Source organism: Crotalus tigris, unplaced genomic scaffold (assembly GCF_016545835.1).
Source record: "Crotalus tigris isolate CLP2741 ecotype Arizona unplaced genomic scaffold, ASM1654583v1 scf7180000018419.1029430, whole genome shotgun sequence".
NCBI lineage: Eukaryota > Metazoa > Chordata > Lepidosauria > Squamata > Viperidae > Crotalus > Crotalus tigris.
In genome coordinates, this window is record NW_024096993.1 from 833,114 (window position 1) to 850,835 (window position 17,722).

The window sequence follows — 17,722 nt, forward strand, 5'->3', positions numbered from 1 at the left end:
TTCCCAAGAACCTAGGATGTTGAAATATATTGGCATAGTATATCTGCATATCTAAGCAGTATGACCTTTTGTAACTTGACAGATGGAAATTTTCTTAAATTTTCTTAGATTTTCTAAATGCTATCCAAGATTGTATGGTGTGACCTTCAAGTGTGTGGATAACCACTGGGACCACCATGGGCTGGTTTATGCCATAATCTTTCAACTTTGAATTTCAGATCTTGATACTTTGTGATCTTCTCCAGTTCTTTGACTTCTATTTTACTACTCCCTGCTATTGCCACATCAATTATGCATACTTTATGCACAGACATTAACAACATCTATAGACCGTGCAAAATAGACAATCAACTACTAGCCCAAAAGAGGAGAAGACTCCAGCACCTCTCCACCAGTAATCAGCACTCTGATCAGCATAGTTTAGCTCTAAGGTCAACTTCAGACCAACATTCAAGTAAGCAATATCTCAATCAAGAAACTGCTACAGAGCCATTAGTAAACAGCCCAACCAAAGAATCCCTAAGACCGCCCCCCCCACCCACACAGACAGGCAAGACACCAGAATATAAACTGACAGCAAACAGCACTCCTTACTAGCACTGATCATGTTAGCTAGTTAGGATAATGAAATGTCGGCAAGAAAACAAGCAAGCTCAGAGAGCACCAAGGACACCTCACACTTTTTCTTTTTAACCACAGTTATATCTGGTGTTACGAGCCAAGAGTTATCAATCAATATTCTGAAATACCGTAATATTTTAGCCTGCTCATTTTCAAATAACTTTTTCAACTACATGTTCCCACCACTTTTTCATTACGGGCACATGATAATTCTTCCTAGTGAATTATTTCAGTGACTATGCTATATTATTGTTTATAATCAGTTTTTGCAATCTTCTTGAACAATTCCGGAAGTTGAAGTCCATACATCTTAAAGTTACGAGGTTTGATAAACATTGATTTAAATAATCTCTTAAATGCATGTTCCTTTAATGAATGGAGAAGATCACCTTATATCTTATAGGTAAGATAGATAAACTCTCTTTCCTAGTGGCTTCAGGAACACTTTATGGAATTTTCTTGGCATCAACATAGAAATGGTTTTACATTGCCTTATATTGGCATGTTTGTCTTTTCAGTGTAGATTAAGCCTTGAAGTTTCCTTGAAATCTCCCATCTGACTCAAGTCTTTCCCTACTTAGCGCAGATAAGCTCTACTAGATGGTGCCACCTAGCGATGCTTCTGACCGGTACAATAATACATTGGGTTATTATAATTATTACAAAAGGGTAGTTTCTTTTAATCTTGAACTAAGTATTCTGTGTTGTGAAGTAATTAGAGAAGAAGCTGTTTTAAGTACTACTTACGGGTCTATGAAACCCTTCACAGTAGGATTACAGTGAATCAAAATAACTTTTCAACTAATCAGTTACTTTTTAAAGGATCTGTTCCTACTTTAGAGGGAACCTTTTGTTGACTTTGGTTATTTTATGCATAGTATCATTTATTGTTTGCCTGTCTGTAGAGGGCCAGTTTTTGGATATTTTGTGGTTGGGAGAATAATCTTGTTGATATCCTTTGAAAAACATTGTTTATATAAAATAGTTTGGTCATTAAATGTTTTCTTTAATTTTTTTGAAGGGCTCTAATAATTCAAATATCAGAAGCATAATTTATATTATTTATTTATTTATTAGATTTAGATCACATTTTTTTCTACAGGAGCTCAACGTTATCATACACAGTGCTTTGTCATTCCATTTTCTCCACAAGAACAGCTTCTGAGATGGGCTGGTCTGAGAGAATGACTGGTCCAAAGTCATGCAAAAATGCAGTGGACAGGGGAAGGTAAAAAAAAGAAGTGAAGGAAAAGGAGGCAGTTTATGTGAAAGGAAAACAAACATTGGTAGGTCTTGTGAAAAAAGTGAACCCTCATTCTGTTTGTAGGTATGGAGTTCTGTACCTCTAAACAAAAACAATGCATATCTATATTACCCATTCCTACAATGTTATAATTCAACAAAGTTTTAATTCTTTATGCACTCTAGATCACAGGTGTCAAACTCGATCGCGTCACGTGCCGTATCGTGACATTTTTTTGAGTTTGCGGAGCCAGGGTGGGTGTGGCCTGGACATGATGCATCCAGCCCATGGCCCACCAGTTTGGCACCCCTGCTCCAGATCTTCTGAATCATGAGGGAATATAATAACACCTGCTGCCCCTGGCTAAGCTTTTAGGGAAACAATTGTTAAACCAGCAAATCAGCTCAGTATAATAATTCTTCAGTATCTTAATAGGGTGTTGGCAACATGCTTTTAAAGTACATGTATTTTTATTTCCAAAATAATTTTAGAAGAAATGATGCTGTTGTGAGCATTTACCCGGTTTCATCACATCTATACAAATCTCTATGTGGTGATCCGAACTTTCTTTCATCCAGCATATAATTAAGAATTGCTACTGTGGTTAAATAACCGAGAAGGGATTTGTTTCTTGTCTGACTATATAGCCAGATCTGATCTAGCCCATAAATTAATGATAAATGACAGCAAAGGCAATGTAGGCGGTCTCCTATCCTGTAAACTGACTTGTTATGCTTGAATTGGTTCTTTACAGGTTGTCCTCATTTCCTGTGTTAAAATACTTTTCTTGTTGTTGTTGTTTAGACCATTGTCAGCTGGTTGGTTTCACTGTCTCTTTTTCAGAAATGAGCGTGTATCACACCTTCAGCCTACTTTTTCCCCATCCAGCAAGTTTTGAGTTTTACCCACTTTCACGCTTGGATAATAAGTTGTTTTTTGGAAAATTTCTGAGATTGTGGTACACACTTTATAAATTGATTTAAGATTTTTTTAAAAAAAACATAACTATCTTTTGTTTAGTGCAGGGACAAAAGGGATATTCTAACAAATTGGATGAATAGGCTGATGTCATCACTTATAAATGTAAACACCTTTCCTTGCAAACTTGAGGAACTACCAGTCTAGATTTGATAAATGTCTGAGTGGAGTTCTAAAGTTATTTATGTGTTGGAAGGGGGAATCTTTTGATCTGAGCAGATGTAGAAGAGTTTGCAGAAATATGTCTATGAAAAAGAAGAAACACTGATGTTTTCTCTGGACACGTTATATAAAATACTTTTTATACAAGTATCAAGTTAAAGAATGGGTTAAGTTTCCCCCCCCCCCGAACCAAAGTTAGTTTGGTTCAGTCCCAGTGAACAACTAATCTTATTTGTAAAAGGTAAATCATTAATGGAAATGAGATGACTTACAGTACTTTGTGCTTATGGCATTAAACTCAATCTTGTTAATTAAAGAGCTATGAACTTATTCAGGTAAGATTTTCATAATAGAATAATGATTTTGCAGTATAGGTGTTTTCTACGTTGCGGTTTTATAGTATTACAGCTAAAAGTATTGTTTGCTTTTAGAATATACCCTGCATTTTTCTAAGCTTGTTTGGAATTTGGACCTGTTTGTTGTGAAGTTTGTAAAGTACAGAGCTTCTTGGAATAGAGCCTTGCAACTTTGCTCTGTTAAGTAGGTGAATTCATCACAATTTCACACCTATATTATTAGAATCAAAGAAGTAGCATAGTATCTATTAAATTTGAGAGAAGGAATACGCAGAAGCTCTTTCATGAATCCTGTAAAAGTGCTCATACCATTATTTATTTATTTATTTATTCAGTTTCTGTAGCCACTCATCTCAGTCAGTGAGTCTTCATTTCATGAACTTATTTTCTTAAAATGGGTGTGGGAGTCAAATTCGGGGGTGAAGACACAATAACATGAGGGAATAAATGGTAGGGGAGATGTTTAATTCTTTGTGTTCCTAATCAATTTTCCTGACAGATGGTGCCTCCCCAGTGCCTGGGGAGAGAGGCTGAAATTTTCAAGCCATAGTCCATGTAATCTCTTCAGAAAGGTATTGAAATGTATGATGTGCCTATGCTCCTTTTGTCCTCTTCCCGGGTTCTCAAAAGTAAAATTTCTGACTGGGAATTATAGTTCTTCTGAAGAGATAGGGTCTTTTTAAAACAAACTGTAATATTATGTCATTGCCAGGGTACTATATAGTTTTTTGTAGAATATACAAATACATATCTGGTAAAAAAAAAAATTAAAAAAAAATCGGTATTTGTTTTCTTATATATTTGTCGGATTCTTCAATCCCAAAATATTTTCAAAAAGATCTTCCCTGAGGATCGAAAAGGCAGCTAAATGGCCTTGGACTTCTTGTTCTTTCTCCGTTCAAAAACAGCCTATGAGAAGCTGTCTGAAAAATAAACCTTTTTGTCACATCCTGCACTGATAGCTTCACCAAATGAACTTGGGGCAGGCCAGAAGATCCTTCAACTAAATAGAACAAATGGTAAAAATGTATACAGGTGGTCCTCGGCTCATGACCACAGTTGAGTCCCAAATTTCCATTGCTACATCAGGACGGTAGTTAAATGAGTTTTGCCCCATTTTAGGACCTTTCTTGCCACAGTTGTTAAGTGAATCCCTGCAGTTGTTAAGTTAGTAACACGGTTGTTAAGTGAATTTGGCTTCCCCATTGACTTTGCTCGTCAGAAGATCGCAAAAGGTGATCACATGACCTCGGGACACTGCACCTGTCATAAATACAGGCCAGTTGCCAACTGTCCAAATTTTCATCGCATGATCATGGGGATGCTGCATTGGTCGTAAGTGTGGAAAAACGGCCATAAATCACTTTTTTCAGTGATGTTGTAACTTCCAACAATCATTAAAAAATGGTTGTAAGTCAAGGACTACCTGTATTGTAATAAAGTACACAAGGATCAAACCAACCCATAATGTGCATGTAGGGGTAATCTATATGAGGGGATAAACAGAGACTAAAAAAGTAGGTTTGCTTCCCTGCCACCACCCCTTAGTCACAATCCAGTTTCTCAGTTCCACATCAGCGCTCTGGAAAAACCAGTTGATGGTTGAAGAGGAAAATATCGCCCACATTAGTTTGGCTCAGCTACAAACAGGGAAACCACACGGAAATTTTGGGAGGCTTTAGTTTAGCCAAGCTGAGGTCAGTCTAGAAAGCAATCAGGCGATTCTAGGATTTCCCCCCACCCCCAAATCAACTTTATTAATAAAGTGACAAAAAAGGATATGTACTCAGCATGTAATATAAAAAGATAAAATACCACTGTCCCCAGCACAATTCTGCTTTACAGCCTTTCCTGAAGCGACCCCTCTCATCCGGGACTCCAGCCCCCTGAAAAAAACCAAACCCACTTCCTGTTCAGAATAAGAAAGAATCTCGTCTTTTCCTATGTTAGCTGTCAAGGGTGAGGTGGAAGAGTTGAATAGAAGCTGTGATTTTTACATTAGATCAATTGTTGGACGATGATTTTTTTTAAAACCATTTTCTATGCTGATGCAATTTTTCTGCCTTATTACAACGTCAAATGATGGTTAGTTTAGACCAGCAACACTGTCAGTTCCAGATACAGCTAAATTATTAGAAGTGCTCATCAAATCCTTTCTGATAAAAAGAGCCCACAATTAGTCTTTAGAGCAGTGATGGTGAACCTTTTAGAGACCGAGTGCCCAAACTGCAACCCAAAACCCACTTATGCATCATCGGGTGCCGGGTGGATGTGGCCATTGAGTGGGTGTGGCCCATTGGGCTGGCGTGGCTGCAGTGGTAACGGTAGACTGGGTGGGACTAAAAAATTCAATCAATTCCAACTTTGCAAGATCTTTTTTTCCCCCGCAAGAAGGTGAAATTGACTCATTGATTGAACCTTTTTTGTTTTGCACCTGGCAGCAGAGGCCTAAAGCGAAAAGGTTTTATAAAATCCAGCCGAAGGCCTAGGACTGGGGCGACAGCATGCATGCCCACAGAGAGGGCTCTGAGTACCGCCTCTGGCACCCATGCCATAGGTTCGCCACCATTGCTTTAGAGATATTTGTTATGAATAAATTTGATGCAGTGATTTTAAAAAGTGGATTTTCCAAAAAGTATGGAAAGCACTTTTAACATTGGTATCAAAAATGTGAGTAGTTCTTAGACTATAGCTTTTTTTTGACATAAATGATATTTTGGATTTATTGAATTATTATGTACGCTTGTATGAAAAGATAAATCACTATAGTGTTGGAAATGCAGTGAAAATCATGCTTTATTTATTGATTGATCAGATTTGAATGCCACCTGACTCTCAACAATTCTGGGCAGCTCATTAAAACATATTTTTGCAATGCCCTAAAATTATTAAATGCTATGAATATGTTAATATATTTCTGGGAAGAAATAATATGTTAACTTGCATGATCATATTCTTTTGAACTATTTACCTATTATATGGAAATTGATAATTGGACAATGGAAATTGATTCTCCATGTCATTCTTATTGCTAGAGAATTTATCATACACTTGTTCATAAATTGCAAACAACTTCAGCTCTTCAATCTGAATAATCAGTATCTTTCCGATACAGATTACTCAGACTGAAGAGCTGAAATTGCTTGCAATATATGAACAAGGGTTTTTTTTTTGTTTATTTACTTATTTATTAAATGTATATGCCACCTATCTTGCTGTTCAAAGTGATTCTTGTTTACCTAAATTACATCTAGATGTTGATTACAATTAAATATAATCATATTTCATTGAAATTTCTGTGTAGAATTTATAATATATATTATAATATATGCATGCTTCTCATGCGTGTATGTATATAATAAGTCAAGTCATGACCCATTGGGTCGTTCTTTCAGAGATATTTCCTTACCTACGCCGAGAAACAGAATGACCACAGGCAGGCAAAAAAACAGTAGGAGCGGGAACAACTTCCCCATTGACTTTGCCTGTGAGAAGCTGGCAGGGAGCATTGGAAATCATGATCATGTGACTGCAGCTAACTGCAGCTGTCACAACTTTGTGAATATAACTGGTGTGAAGAGCCATGAAATTTCCATTTCTCAGGAGTAACATGAATGTTTTGCATGCCTTTTTTTAACTTAGCAGATTTGCAGTACTTTGATTCAGAAATGTTTGCCCTATGATGCGCCGTTTTAACTAATTGAAGGTTACAAACAGACAGGAGAGTTATAGTAGTATATAAATACATGCCTGAGAAGTCCATATATATTTTTATTTTTCTGGTTTTTTGTTGCTTAATCAAAGGCAAAAAAAATCATTAAAAAAACTTTATAGTTGAGATTTAAGAAACACAGTTTCTTAAACAGTTTCTTTAAACTCTGCAAAATACAATAAATGAGACCTCTGCGAGAAGATAGAATTTGACTTACAGTAATATTTTGTATGAATGAAGAGAACAACCTGCTGAATATTTTGACAGTCAAGAAACCCATTTTATGTTTTTTCTCCAGATTGCTGGAGACGGACAGCAAATCACTGAAATCGGTAAATGGGTCAAGAAGAAACAGCGGATCCTCACTTGTGTCTAGCTCATCGGCTTCTAGCAATCTTAGCCATCTTGAAGAAGATTCCTGGATCCTCTGGGGAAGAATAGTAAATGAATGGGAAGATGTACGCAAAAAGAAAGAGAAACAGATTAAGGTTTGTTGAGAGTTGTTATTCAGTATTAATTTTAGAAATATGCCTCTCCGACTGGCAATTCAGGAAATCTCTTGATGTAGTCTGCACTGAACTCAATAAAAACAGATGATATGAAACGTGACTGGACATGAAGGGATATAGTTTAGCCTTCTCCAACTGGCTTCTTTGGATATATTGGACTTCATTTTGTCTATGGCAGTGGTTCTCAACCTGTGGGTCGGGACCCCATTTGGGGTCGAACGACCATTTCACTGGGGTCGCCAAACAAGGCTGTCCGCCATTTTTTTCCCCTTTTCTTTGGCCATGCCCCTGGCACCCGGTGATGTATAAGTGGTTGGGGGTCACCACAACATGGGGAACTGTATTATGGGGTCGCGGCATTGGAAAGGTTGAGAATCACTGGTCTATGGAGATTCTCAGTCATCCTGCTCATAGTTGTCCCAAAGATGTTTTTTCACGAGGCAACAAGAAAGTCCAGTTGCCTTGTGAAAAAGCATCTTTGGGACTTCACCTTTGGTAATCCATCAACCAGGATGGCCCTTAGTCATGGAGAGTGGGAATTATGGGAGATGTATTCCAACATATCTGAGAGCTATCCAGCTGGAGAAGACCAATATCAATCACTTTTAAAATATATATATCATAAAATATAAGACAATGTGCTGCAGTTAAATAGTTGTATAGGTATAAATTACTTAAGGTTTCAGCAGTAATACATGAAATGTAACCAATGTGATGCCCTGTATTAAAATGTTTACTTTTTAATTATCTGTCTACGGAACTCAAAAGATTTCCTTAGTTACTAGGTTTGATATAAAATACAATAAAATTCTCAGATCGGTCCATATAGGTGTGAGTAGGAGAGAGAAATCCATAGTTGAGCTATACTTTCACTGGCATCAACCAAATTTATAACCATCCAAAAGAACGTGCAAGCTTTCAATTTCTCTACAACTTTTTTCATCTGTCAGGTTGACATAAAAGCAGAAGGTGACTAAGTGCTTAGACAATAATCCATATTGTATGAATGAGATTTATAGCACAAGTGTAAGGACAGCACGATACTACCGCAGGGCTTCAAATGTAGTTGTAACAGAGCAGAAATGTTGACCAAAAGTAAAATTTATATAGTATATAAAAAATAAAATTTATGTAGTTTATTAAAAAATGATATAGTTATTGGTTTACTTGTTTACTGTAAAAATATCCTATGTTACTTTGTTTGCCTATGAAAATATGTCAGAAAGTCATAATAAATTTATTGTTTAGAAGATGGGTGCAAGTAAAAGTTAATATTTTAAGTGGAAAAACCATCAAGATAAAGCTACAAATTATGTATGGTGTACTTTATCCTTCACCGTGCCAAATAGACGTCGCAAACAATAGTTTCAGAAGGGGGATGAGTAAAAACAACCCTCCTATAAAACTTCAAATTAGTTTTATTTTCTAAATGTGCAGTAGAATCATTAATAGCAGTTTCTACTCCTGATCCTTCTATTTCTATTATTTTCATGGAATTCTGAAAACTGAAGGTTTGCCTGAATAGAGACTACCTTTTATATCTTTATTTTTTGACTTCAGCATGCATTTCTATATATGAACTACTTTGTTTCGTATCATCACTATTTTAAGTATAGTTTAAAACAAAAGTACTAGAATTTATTTATGAAACTCCTTTTAATAGCTGCAAATTAGCGGAAAAAATATATTGAAACAGAATAGAAATGTGTCTGAAATTGATTTATTAAAATCTGGAAAAATGAACTAGGTTCTTTAAGAAAATATATGCTTTAAATTGGTGTTTTCCATGCTTGGCAATTTTAAGATACATGGACTGATGCTGTCTGGGTAATTCTGGCAGCCATAGTCCACACAAGTGGCCAAGTTTGAAAATCACTGGTTTAAATGCACTATTAAACTTGCCTTCAAGGTTAGGCCATTTCAAGCAAGGGAGCATTAAGAGTACATGTACATGTAAATGGCAACTTTTGGAAGAGAATTAGGGACTGTATCTAACCCTGAACTTCCAGGTTGTTTCCTATTTCATAAAATTTTCCTTGTTCTTCAGTATACAGTTGATAAGGCACCAGGCTAAACAAATGAGTTCAAGTCCCATCTCAATCATGAAAGCTAGCTGGGTGAGCTTGGGCCAGTCACACTCTCTTAGTTCAACTTATGTCACATGGATGTTGTTGTGAGAAAAATAGGAGGAGGAAGGTATGTTGAATATGATCACTGCTTTGAGTTATTTGTAAGAATAATAAAGGCAGGGTGCAAATGAAATTAAAATAAAATAAGACAACGATAATGTAACAATTTTAACTACAGTAAATCATCTGGTTTTCCTTTGACTGGTGATTTTTTTTTAATTCTAGGAGAATAGAATAGAATAGGAATAGGAATAGAATAGGAATAGAGCTGGAAGGCACCTTGGAGGTCTTCAAGTCCAGCCCCCTGCTCAAGCAGGAGAAACTATACCATTTCAAACAAGTGATTGTCTAGTCTCTTCTTAAAAACCTCCAGTGATGGAGCGCCCACGGTTTCTGGAGGCAAGCTGTTCCACTGATTAATTGTCCTCACTGTCAGGAAGTTTCTCCTTAATTCTAGGTTGCTTCTCTCTTTGGTCAGTTTCCAACCATTGTTTCTTGTCCTGCCCTCTGGTGCTTTGGAGAATATTGGGTAGATTTCAATTTTCACAACCTTATAGAAAATTGAAGACTTTTATCCATAACTTTGAAGTCAGTTTGCTACATTGTCCATTTTAAAAATAAAATTCATCAGGATTTTAAATACATATATATTTTGCTGCTTTAGGAACTTGTTCGAAAAGGGATACCACATCACTTCCGAGCGATAGTTTGGCAGCTTTTGTGTACAGCTCAAAATATGACAATTAAGGATCAATATTCAGAATTCTTGAAAATGACTTCGCCTTGTGAAAAGCTCATAAGAAGAGACATTGCTAGAACGTATCCTGAACATGACTTTTTTAAAGAAAAAGATAGCCTTGGGCAGGAGGTTTTATTTAATGTAATGAAGGTAAGTTAGCAACCTAATGTCTTAATGGATAATAAAAAGGTTTACTTCCTCCATATAAATCTTATTGTTATGCTCATTTACTTCTGAATATTAGATGTTAGAGATGAGGAAAGGGCTATGTCGATCTAATACCCAACCCTTGCTGCTGCAGTATTTCCTGAATCTTTCAGTCTTATTGAGCATTCTTGTTTTAGTGTGTATAATTAATAAAGCACAGTGATTTGCCTTGCTTTTCTGTGCAATGTGGGTAATAGCTAACAAGTATTTAGGGGATATTGTTACAAGACTTGCTTAAACTTCACTAAAAATGAGCTAGTATATGTTTTGGATCAGGAGTGTAAAAAAACGTGGCCTGGTGTTAAGTGCTCATCCAAATAAAGTCAGGTGCAGGATGTACAAATCTCTAGGGCAGTGTTTCTCAACCTTGTCAGTTTTAAGAAGTGTGAATTTCAACTCCCCAAGTATCCCAGGGCTGAGTTTGAGAAACACTACTCTATGGAGATGTCATTCCAGAGGTTAGTCTCTGTGATAGAGTAGGCTCACTTTTTGGATCCTATCAGATAGCCTAACTCAGAGGTTCCCAACCTTTTGGGCACCAGGGACCGATTCCGTGGAGAAAGGTTTTTCCATGGACCAGAGGGTATGTGGTTTGTGTGCTGCCTGCATTTCACGGATGGGGCTTTGCTTGTTTGTGTGGACCGGTTGCTGGCATGCTGCAGCTTGATACCAGTCCACGGACTGGGGGTTGGGGGCCCCTGGCCTAACTGATGGAAGCTGGATACTGATGGATCATATAGGACAGCAGCAACTATAAAGACATCTTTCAAATAACTAGACTGTATGCCATTAAAAGTTTTATAGGTGATGATCAGCATGCTGATTTGCATTCTAGACTGGTAGTAATCAATGTGTGTCCTAGAACAGAGGTGTTACATTAACATATTGAGACACCCAATAACCGCACGTGTGCTACTAGTCACAGCTTCCAGTGATCTTTGAGGGCAGCCTTGTATAAAGTATTTTGCAGTGGTTGAAATGTGAGATCACCAAAGCATGAGAGACTAAGGATCTCTCGGTCCAAATGTGGGCTCAAATGACAAACTAAAATGATTCTCTGCTGCTTGAGTAGGAACTGTGGTCCAAGAAGAACACCAATTGTGATGACAGTCCCAACGGGGGTAGTGGAATGCCATTTAGGACTAAACATAGAAAATGTCCAGATCCAAATAGCGATAGCTATAATTTTAATATATTCATAATCTTACATAGTCTTGAGATTTAGATGCTTAATGCACTCTTTTCACCACTTAATGTCTCTGACTCCCTCTTAAAAATAGGTCCTTGCCTCATTTATGGAGACGTTGCTCAGAGTTATGAAGGTTGCCACTCCCTTACTTTGCTAAAGTTTTTCCAGACTTGTTGGATTTCAACCTTATTTGTCTTGTGATCTGAAAATGCAGCAGAATCCATGAACTTTTAACCTGCTTTGTATATAGCTATGTGAGAAAGACATTTTCATCTGTAAATGAAAAATTATGTGAGTGAAATGTTGTAATAAAAATGTGAAGTGACCTTTAGGAAGTACAAAAGGCTTCACAATTTCAATTAAAACCTCTAATATTAGAGAAAGAATTAACTGTTGTTGAAAGGTTGGCACATCTGATGTAGATGCCCGAGACAACCAAGGCAATAAATTTGTAAACCGTCCTTGACTTTATTCTGTATAATTGCTTTGAAATATTTCTGACTACTGTTTCCTTTTGAATAGTGTATCAGGAGAATAGTAGCTAATCTTACATAGCAAATTGGAGGTTTTGGAAATACATGTATAATTGAAAACACTTTCCTTTTTTATATTATATATGCTGGCTAATATAAAACTAACTAAAGGAGAAAGCCATTTGTTTTAAAGAAAATAAATTGAATTATAACTCTCAAACATAATGACTAGAATGTAAGAAGATGTCATAAAATCAAACTGTTGATTGAACTCACATTATTAAACAAGTATTGAATGATAGTGACATGGAGCAAGCCTTGTTCTGTATTCTTGTCTCTTTTCTGACATATTAGGAATAATGGCGCTTGGGATCCTAATTATTTATTGTTCTTGTCACGGAACGTGGAAATTTTTCCTGCATGTTATTGAATAAATTTTGAAAGTTATTAAAATGAATTTCATTAAAAAAAAATCCTTCTTCAAAATATAAATATGTAATTTACTATTATCATATCTGTATAAAACTATAATTAGTTATTCATATTAAGTTATACTATGGTTTGTTTCATTTTATCTTAATATCATGTGCCAAGTCAATAATTATGTTGGCTTACAAGTTACAGACATTTTCTGTATTTTAGTGGCATTTGCACCTTCACCCCTGGAGATAGAAAACATTAACGTTATTTGGCAAAGCCAATGTGGATATTCATTATTCTTTCTAAATGTCACCTTCTTATTAATGTTTTCTAGGCATATTCTTTAGTGGATCGTGAGGTTGGTTATTGCCAAGGAAGTGCTTTTATTGTTGGTCTGCTGCTTATGCAGGTAGGAGGAAAGAGCCCTGCAAAAGTTATCTTGAAATTCTACTACTTCATTTAAAGTAACAGAGTCATCATAAAAGGAGGAGCAATATTTACAAATTAGAACTTCCTCATATTGGGAGTTGTCATATACATGTTTTTTTCAAATCACACTCTTTAAGTTGTTGGCATTGAGCCAAGGTCTGAAGATCTTAGAATAGAATAGAGCTGGAAGGGACCTTGGAGGTCTTTTAGTTCAGCCCCCTGCTCCAGCAGGAGAACCTATACCAACAGGTGAATATCTAGTCCAGGGATAGGCAATATCTAGTCCAGGGATAGGCAAATCTTTTATGACTCATGGACTTCAACTCCCAGAACTCCTGAGCCAGCCACGCTGAGGGGAAAGGGAGAGGTTTCCAAGCTGAGCCATGCTGGCTCAGGAATTCTGGGAGTTGAACTCTACAAGTCATAAAAGAGCCAAGATTGCCTACCCGATCTAGTCTCTTAATCTTGTTCATTTCTCTTCTGCAGGCAACTATATATTAATCCCTTGGTTGCTAAAAGGGAGAAAATCCTGTTACATCTGGCTTTTTTTTTTTTTGCTTGTGAAGAGTTGTTCTAGAACAGGGGTGTCAAACTCAATTTCATTGAGGGCCGCATCAACATTGCGGTTGCCCTTGGGCTGGGTGGGTGTGGTCAGGTTGCGTGCCGCCTACTGGGTGAGTGTGGATAGAGTGGGTGTGGCCTACTGGGTGGGCATGGCCAGCTCTACATCTTCGCGCCAAGGGGGCCTGGGCAGGAGTGGGATAGATCTGAGGGTCTCTGGCAGAAGGGGGTGGGACCGGGGCAAGCACCAAGGCATGATCCATTTCTTCATTCCTCACAAAGGGTGACACTTCCCCAGCATGCACCCAGGGGGCGGGGCCAACACGGTGGGCTGGTTCCTCGCTGTTTCCAGACGGCCTTGTGGAGCTAAGACTGAATGTGTTTCAGCATAGATGGCCACCACAAAATTGTACATTGGCTCCTGGCCGGCCTGGGCCAAGGTAGCAGGGGCCGTTCCCTCACTGTTTCCAGGATGGCTTCGCGGGCCACATGAAACCACTTCGTGGGCCGCATCCGGCCTCCTGGCCTTGTGTTTGACATGTCTGTTCTAGAATATAGAAATAGCTCTTCTATGAGAGAAGACTTCTAGAGAATTGTAACATCTTCCAGCAAGACATATATAGTCTCATTCACAAAGATACCAAACCATAACTGTATGTTGTTTGATGTTTGAGCTTAGTAAGATACAGTACATGGAATAATCCTCTGTGATTTATAAATCAAGGGATTTTTTTCTCAACATGAGGTCACAAATAATGCCACTTCCCAAGGTGTTTTATGTGAGCACTGTGTTAGATAATAGTAGAAAAATTGGTTACAATGTTTTTATTGCCAAGATATTATTAGTCTTAGAAGTCTGGTGTAGAAAACCCCAGGATCATAATGTTAATCGCAGAACATACCAATTGAGAGAACAAAGAGGAGACTTGTCAACATCTGCAGTGCCATTTGCTTACTGTACATAGGGAGGCTGTAAGGACCTGAGAATACCAACAGTGTTATTTCTTCACTTCTTTAGATACTGCAATAAATATATAGTGCTGCAGTTTAACACATCTTTTTAAAGGCTTCGCAGGTGTAATTTTTTCCAGATACATCTCTTGAATTACACCTGCAATTAAGTGGTGTTGAAAACTTCTTGTGAACTTTCAAAGTGCTTGTAACTAAGAAGGTTAAGCTGTGATTGTAATCTCCTTCAAAATAGATGCCAGAGGAAGAAGCCTTCTGTGTGTTTTTTAAATTAATGCAAGATTATCGTCTTCGAGAACTCTTCAAACCAAGTATGGCTGAGCTGGGCCTTTGTATGTATCAGTTTGAATCCATGATACAGGTACGTTAAAAAAAATCTGTTATCTCTTGCCCATATGTAGTTAATCTAGGGCAGGAGTCTTCAAACTTGGCCTTTTTATGACTCATGGACTTAAACTCCCAGAATTCCTCAGCCACGCACGCTGGCTGAGAAATTCTAGCAGTTGAAGTCCACGAGTCATAAAAGGGCCGAGTTTGAAGACCCCTGATCTAGGGTATTTTTAAGCAATAGATTTTAAAAGCTGAGTGCATAAGCATTAACTAATTGCAAAAAGTATTCAATAATTGCAGAAAAATGCTCAAAGCATGGAATGTAAAAAGCAATAGTATTGTCATCTATGTTTTTTGAAGACATTGTCTTTTGTATTTGAAACATGTACCATATGTAAAATGTTTTAATGACATAACAATTCTTCACTTCTGGTTATAAAAATGGTTTAATGTTCTTCTAAATAGTCTTTAATGACTTTATGCCAGACATATGAAGTGTTCCAGATTGGATTTCAAATTCCAATTTCTTAACAATGTAAAATATTTTAAAACACATATTTCAGGAACGTTACTTGAAAAATGACTCTTTGATTTGTTGTTCTTTTAGGAGCAACTTCCAGAGCTTTTTATGCATTTCCAGGCGCAGAGTTTTCATACTTCTATGTATGCATCCTCATGGTTCTTAACTATTTTTCTTACATCTTTCCCATTACCAATTGCAACAAGAATATTTGATATATTTATGTCTGAGGTAAGTTTAATGTAGATTGATGGCTATTTGTTTAACATTTTGTGTTTCTGGGGAAGTTGAATCCCCATTTATAATGAAAACAATAGTTGTTAATTAAGTTTAGTGTCATTTTCCAATAAATATATCAATGTAAGGCTATTTTAAAAATTCTTAAATAATAAGCATTACAAATATGTATCTAGAAGAAAATAATGACATTATTCACAGGGTTTAGAGATTGTATTTCGGGTTGGCGTAGCGCTGCTTCAGATGAATCAAGCAGAATTAGTGCAACTTGACATGGAAGGGATGTTACAGGTAAGCTAAATATGCCATTGTATTGTATTACTTGACACGCGGGGTATAAACCCATATTTCTCACTTCTGACTCTATGCTTTCATTTTCTTTCCAGCACTTTCAAAAGGTTGTTCCACATCAATTTGATGGTGGACCAGACAAGTTAATCCAAATGGCTTATCAAGTCAAATATAATGCAAAAAAGATGAAAAAGTAGGTATTTCTTTTCTTTAAAAATGCCTCCATGCTATTATTACAAAGAAGGGAATCATTAAATTATGACATTTACTTTCTACATAAGGACGTGAATTTTATTATGTAGGTGTTTTTAGAAAATCAATTTATTTTCCAGTCATATAAGCAAGAGTTTATTCTCATCCCTAGACAGAAAATGCAGGCACCTCCATTATCTCTCTTTAGGACATGGATCATCAAAACCAGCTGTTCTATGTGCAAAATCATTTGTATGGATGAAAAAAAAAATGCTGACCCAAAATTCAAGGGAGTTATAGTTCAAATCGGGGGATTTTTTAGTTTCATGATGAGAAAAAGTATATCTACATCAACAAATGCAAAAAAAAAAAAAAAAAGTGGTCATCTTTTAGGAAGTTAAAATTAATATGAACGATAATTTGGTATACTGACTTAACTACAGCTATGCGTTTTTAAAAAGAGATTATCATGGCTTTAAATATTTTTTAGGCTAGAAAAAGAATATACTACTATAAAAACAAAGGAAATGGAAGAACAAGTTGAAATTAAGGTAAGTAGTTAATTATCTTATGGGCAAGGTAATAAGAATTTCATTTGGGTAATAAAAAATCAGATTGGCCAGGATTATTATTACAAAACCTACATGAAGTATATGTTTGTGGGGTTTATTTTATTTTTATTTTTTGTATTTTTAATATATACATGTTGAGGCTCCTGTTGTAGGGTTTTTTTTTCTTTTTTGATGAATATAATGGGAAATACAAAAGTTAATAGAATTGTGCTAATTCAGAAGTAGCTTTGAGAGTCAGTGTTTTATAAATGTTTGTTTTTCCCTTTGAGGAAATACTGAGAAGAATCTAGCTTTGAGCCTGGCAGCTGTTATAAGCCTTGCAGTTTACAGAACGACCCATAATTCTTTTTTAAAAATTAATCTCCTTCAGTTTCAGAAGATAGAAATCATTTGATAAATATTTCAGATCACGTTCTTTACAGTTTTGCTTGATTTTCAGAGACTGAGAACAGAAAACAGACTCTTAAAACAGCGAATTGAAACACTAGAAAAAGTAAGTGTTCAAGAAAATGAAGCCTGAATTATGTTAATTCTAAACTTTTTATTAATAACAGAATGGCTGCATGAAGATTAATAATGTGGTGTTGTTCCTGTTCTTTGTATCGATTGGCTTTCATAATACATTTATATATAGTTGTCATTTTGTATGAAAACATAAGTGTGGGTATCGTGGAATTCAATGGGACGGGAATTAAAGTACCGTATATGCCGGCGTATAAGGCGACTTCCGCAAGCACTAAAATCAGCGCCAAAGACGGGGATCATCTTATACACCGAGTTGTCTTATATGCCGGAAATACTGATAGTTTCCGGCGTATAAGATGACGTTCTAGGAATGCGGCTCGGCGATAAAGACGGGGGTCATCTTATACGCCGGGTCACC

The 17,722-nt window shown here is 36.5% G+C and overlaps 1 protein-coding gene across 7 annotated transcripts in view; it reads left to right on the forward strand.

Moving 5' to 3' along the window:
- Positions 1–17,722, forward strand: part of EVI5 (ecotropic viral integration site 5) — a 74,029-nt gene that overhangs the window by 14,042 nt on the left and 42,265 nt on the right. For 5 of the 7 annotated variants that reach the window (XM_039352277.1, XM_039352279.1, XM_039352280.1 and 2 more), the window contains exons 3-11: positions 7,371–7,560; positions 10,375–10,599; positions 13,073–13,147; positions 14,933–15,058; positions 15,635–15,778; positions 15,986–16,075; positions 16,171–16,268; positions 16,758–16,818; positions 17,279–17,332. In XM_039352277.1, coding sequence (XP_039208211.1) covers positions 7,371–7,560; positions 10,375–10,599; positions 13,073–13,147; positions 14,933–15,058; positions 15,635–15,778; positions 15,986–16,075; positions 16,171–16,268; positions 16,758–16,818; positions 17,279–17,332 — 1,063 coding nt within the window. Of the gene's footprint in view, positions 1–3,258; positions 3,340–7,370; positions 7,561–10,374; positions 10,600–13,072; positions 13,148–14,932; positions 15,059–15,634; positions 15,779–15,985; positions 16,076–16,170; positions 16,269–16,757; positions 16,819–17,278; positions 17,333–17,722 lie in introns of those variants that run through there. The other 2 variants (XM_039352275.1, XM_039352278.1) reach the window with 2 other exon arrangements.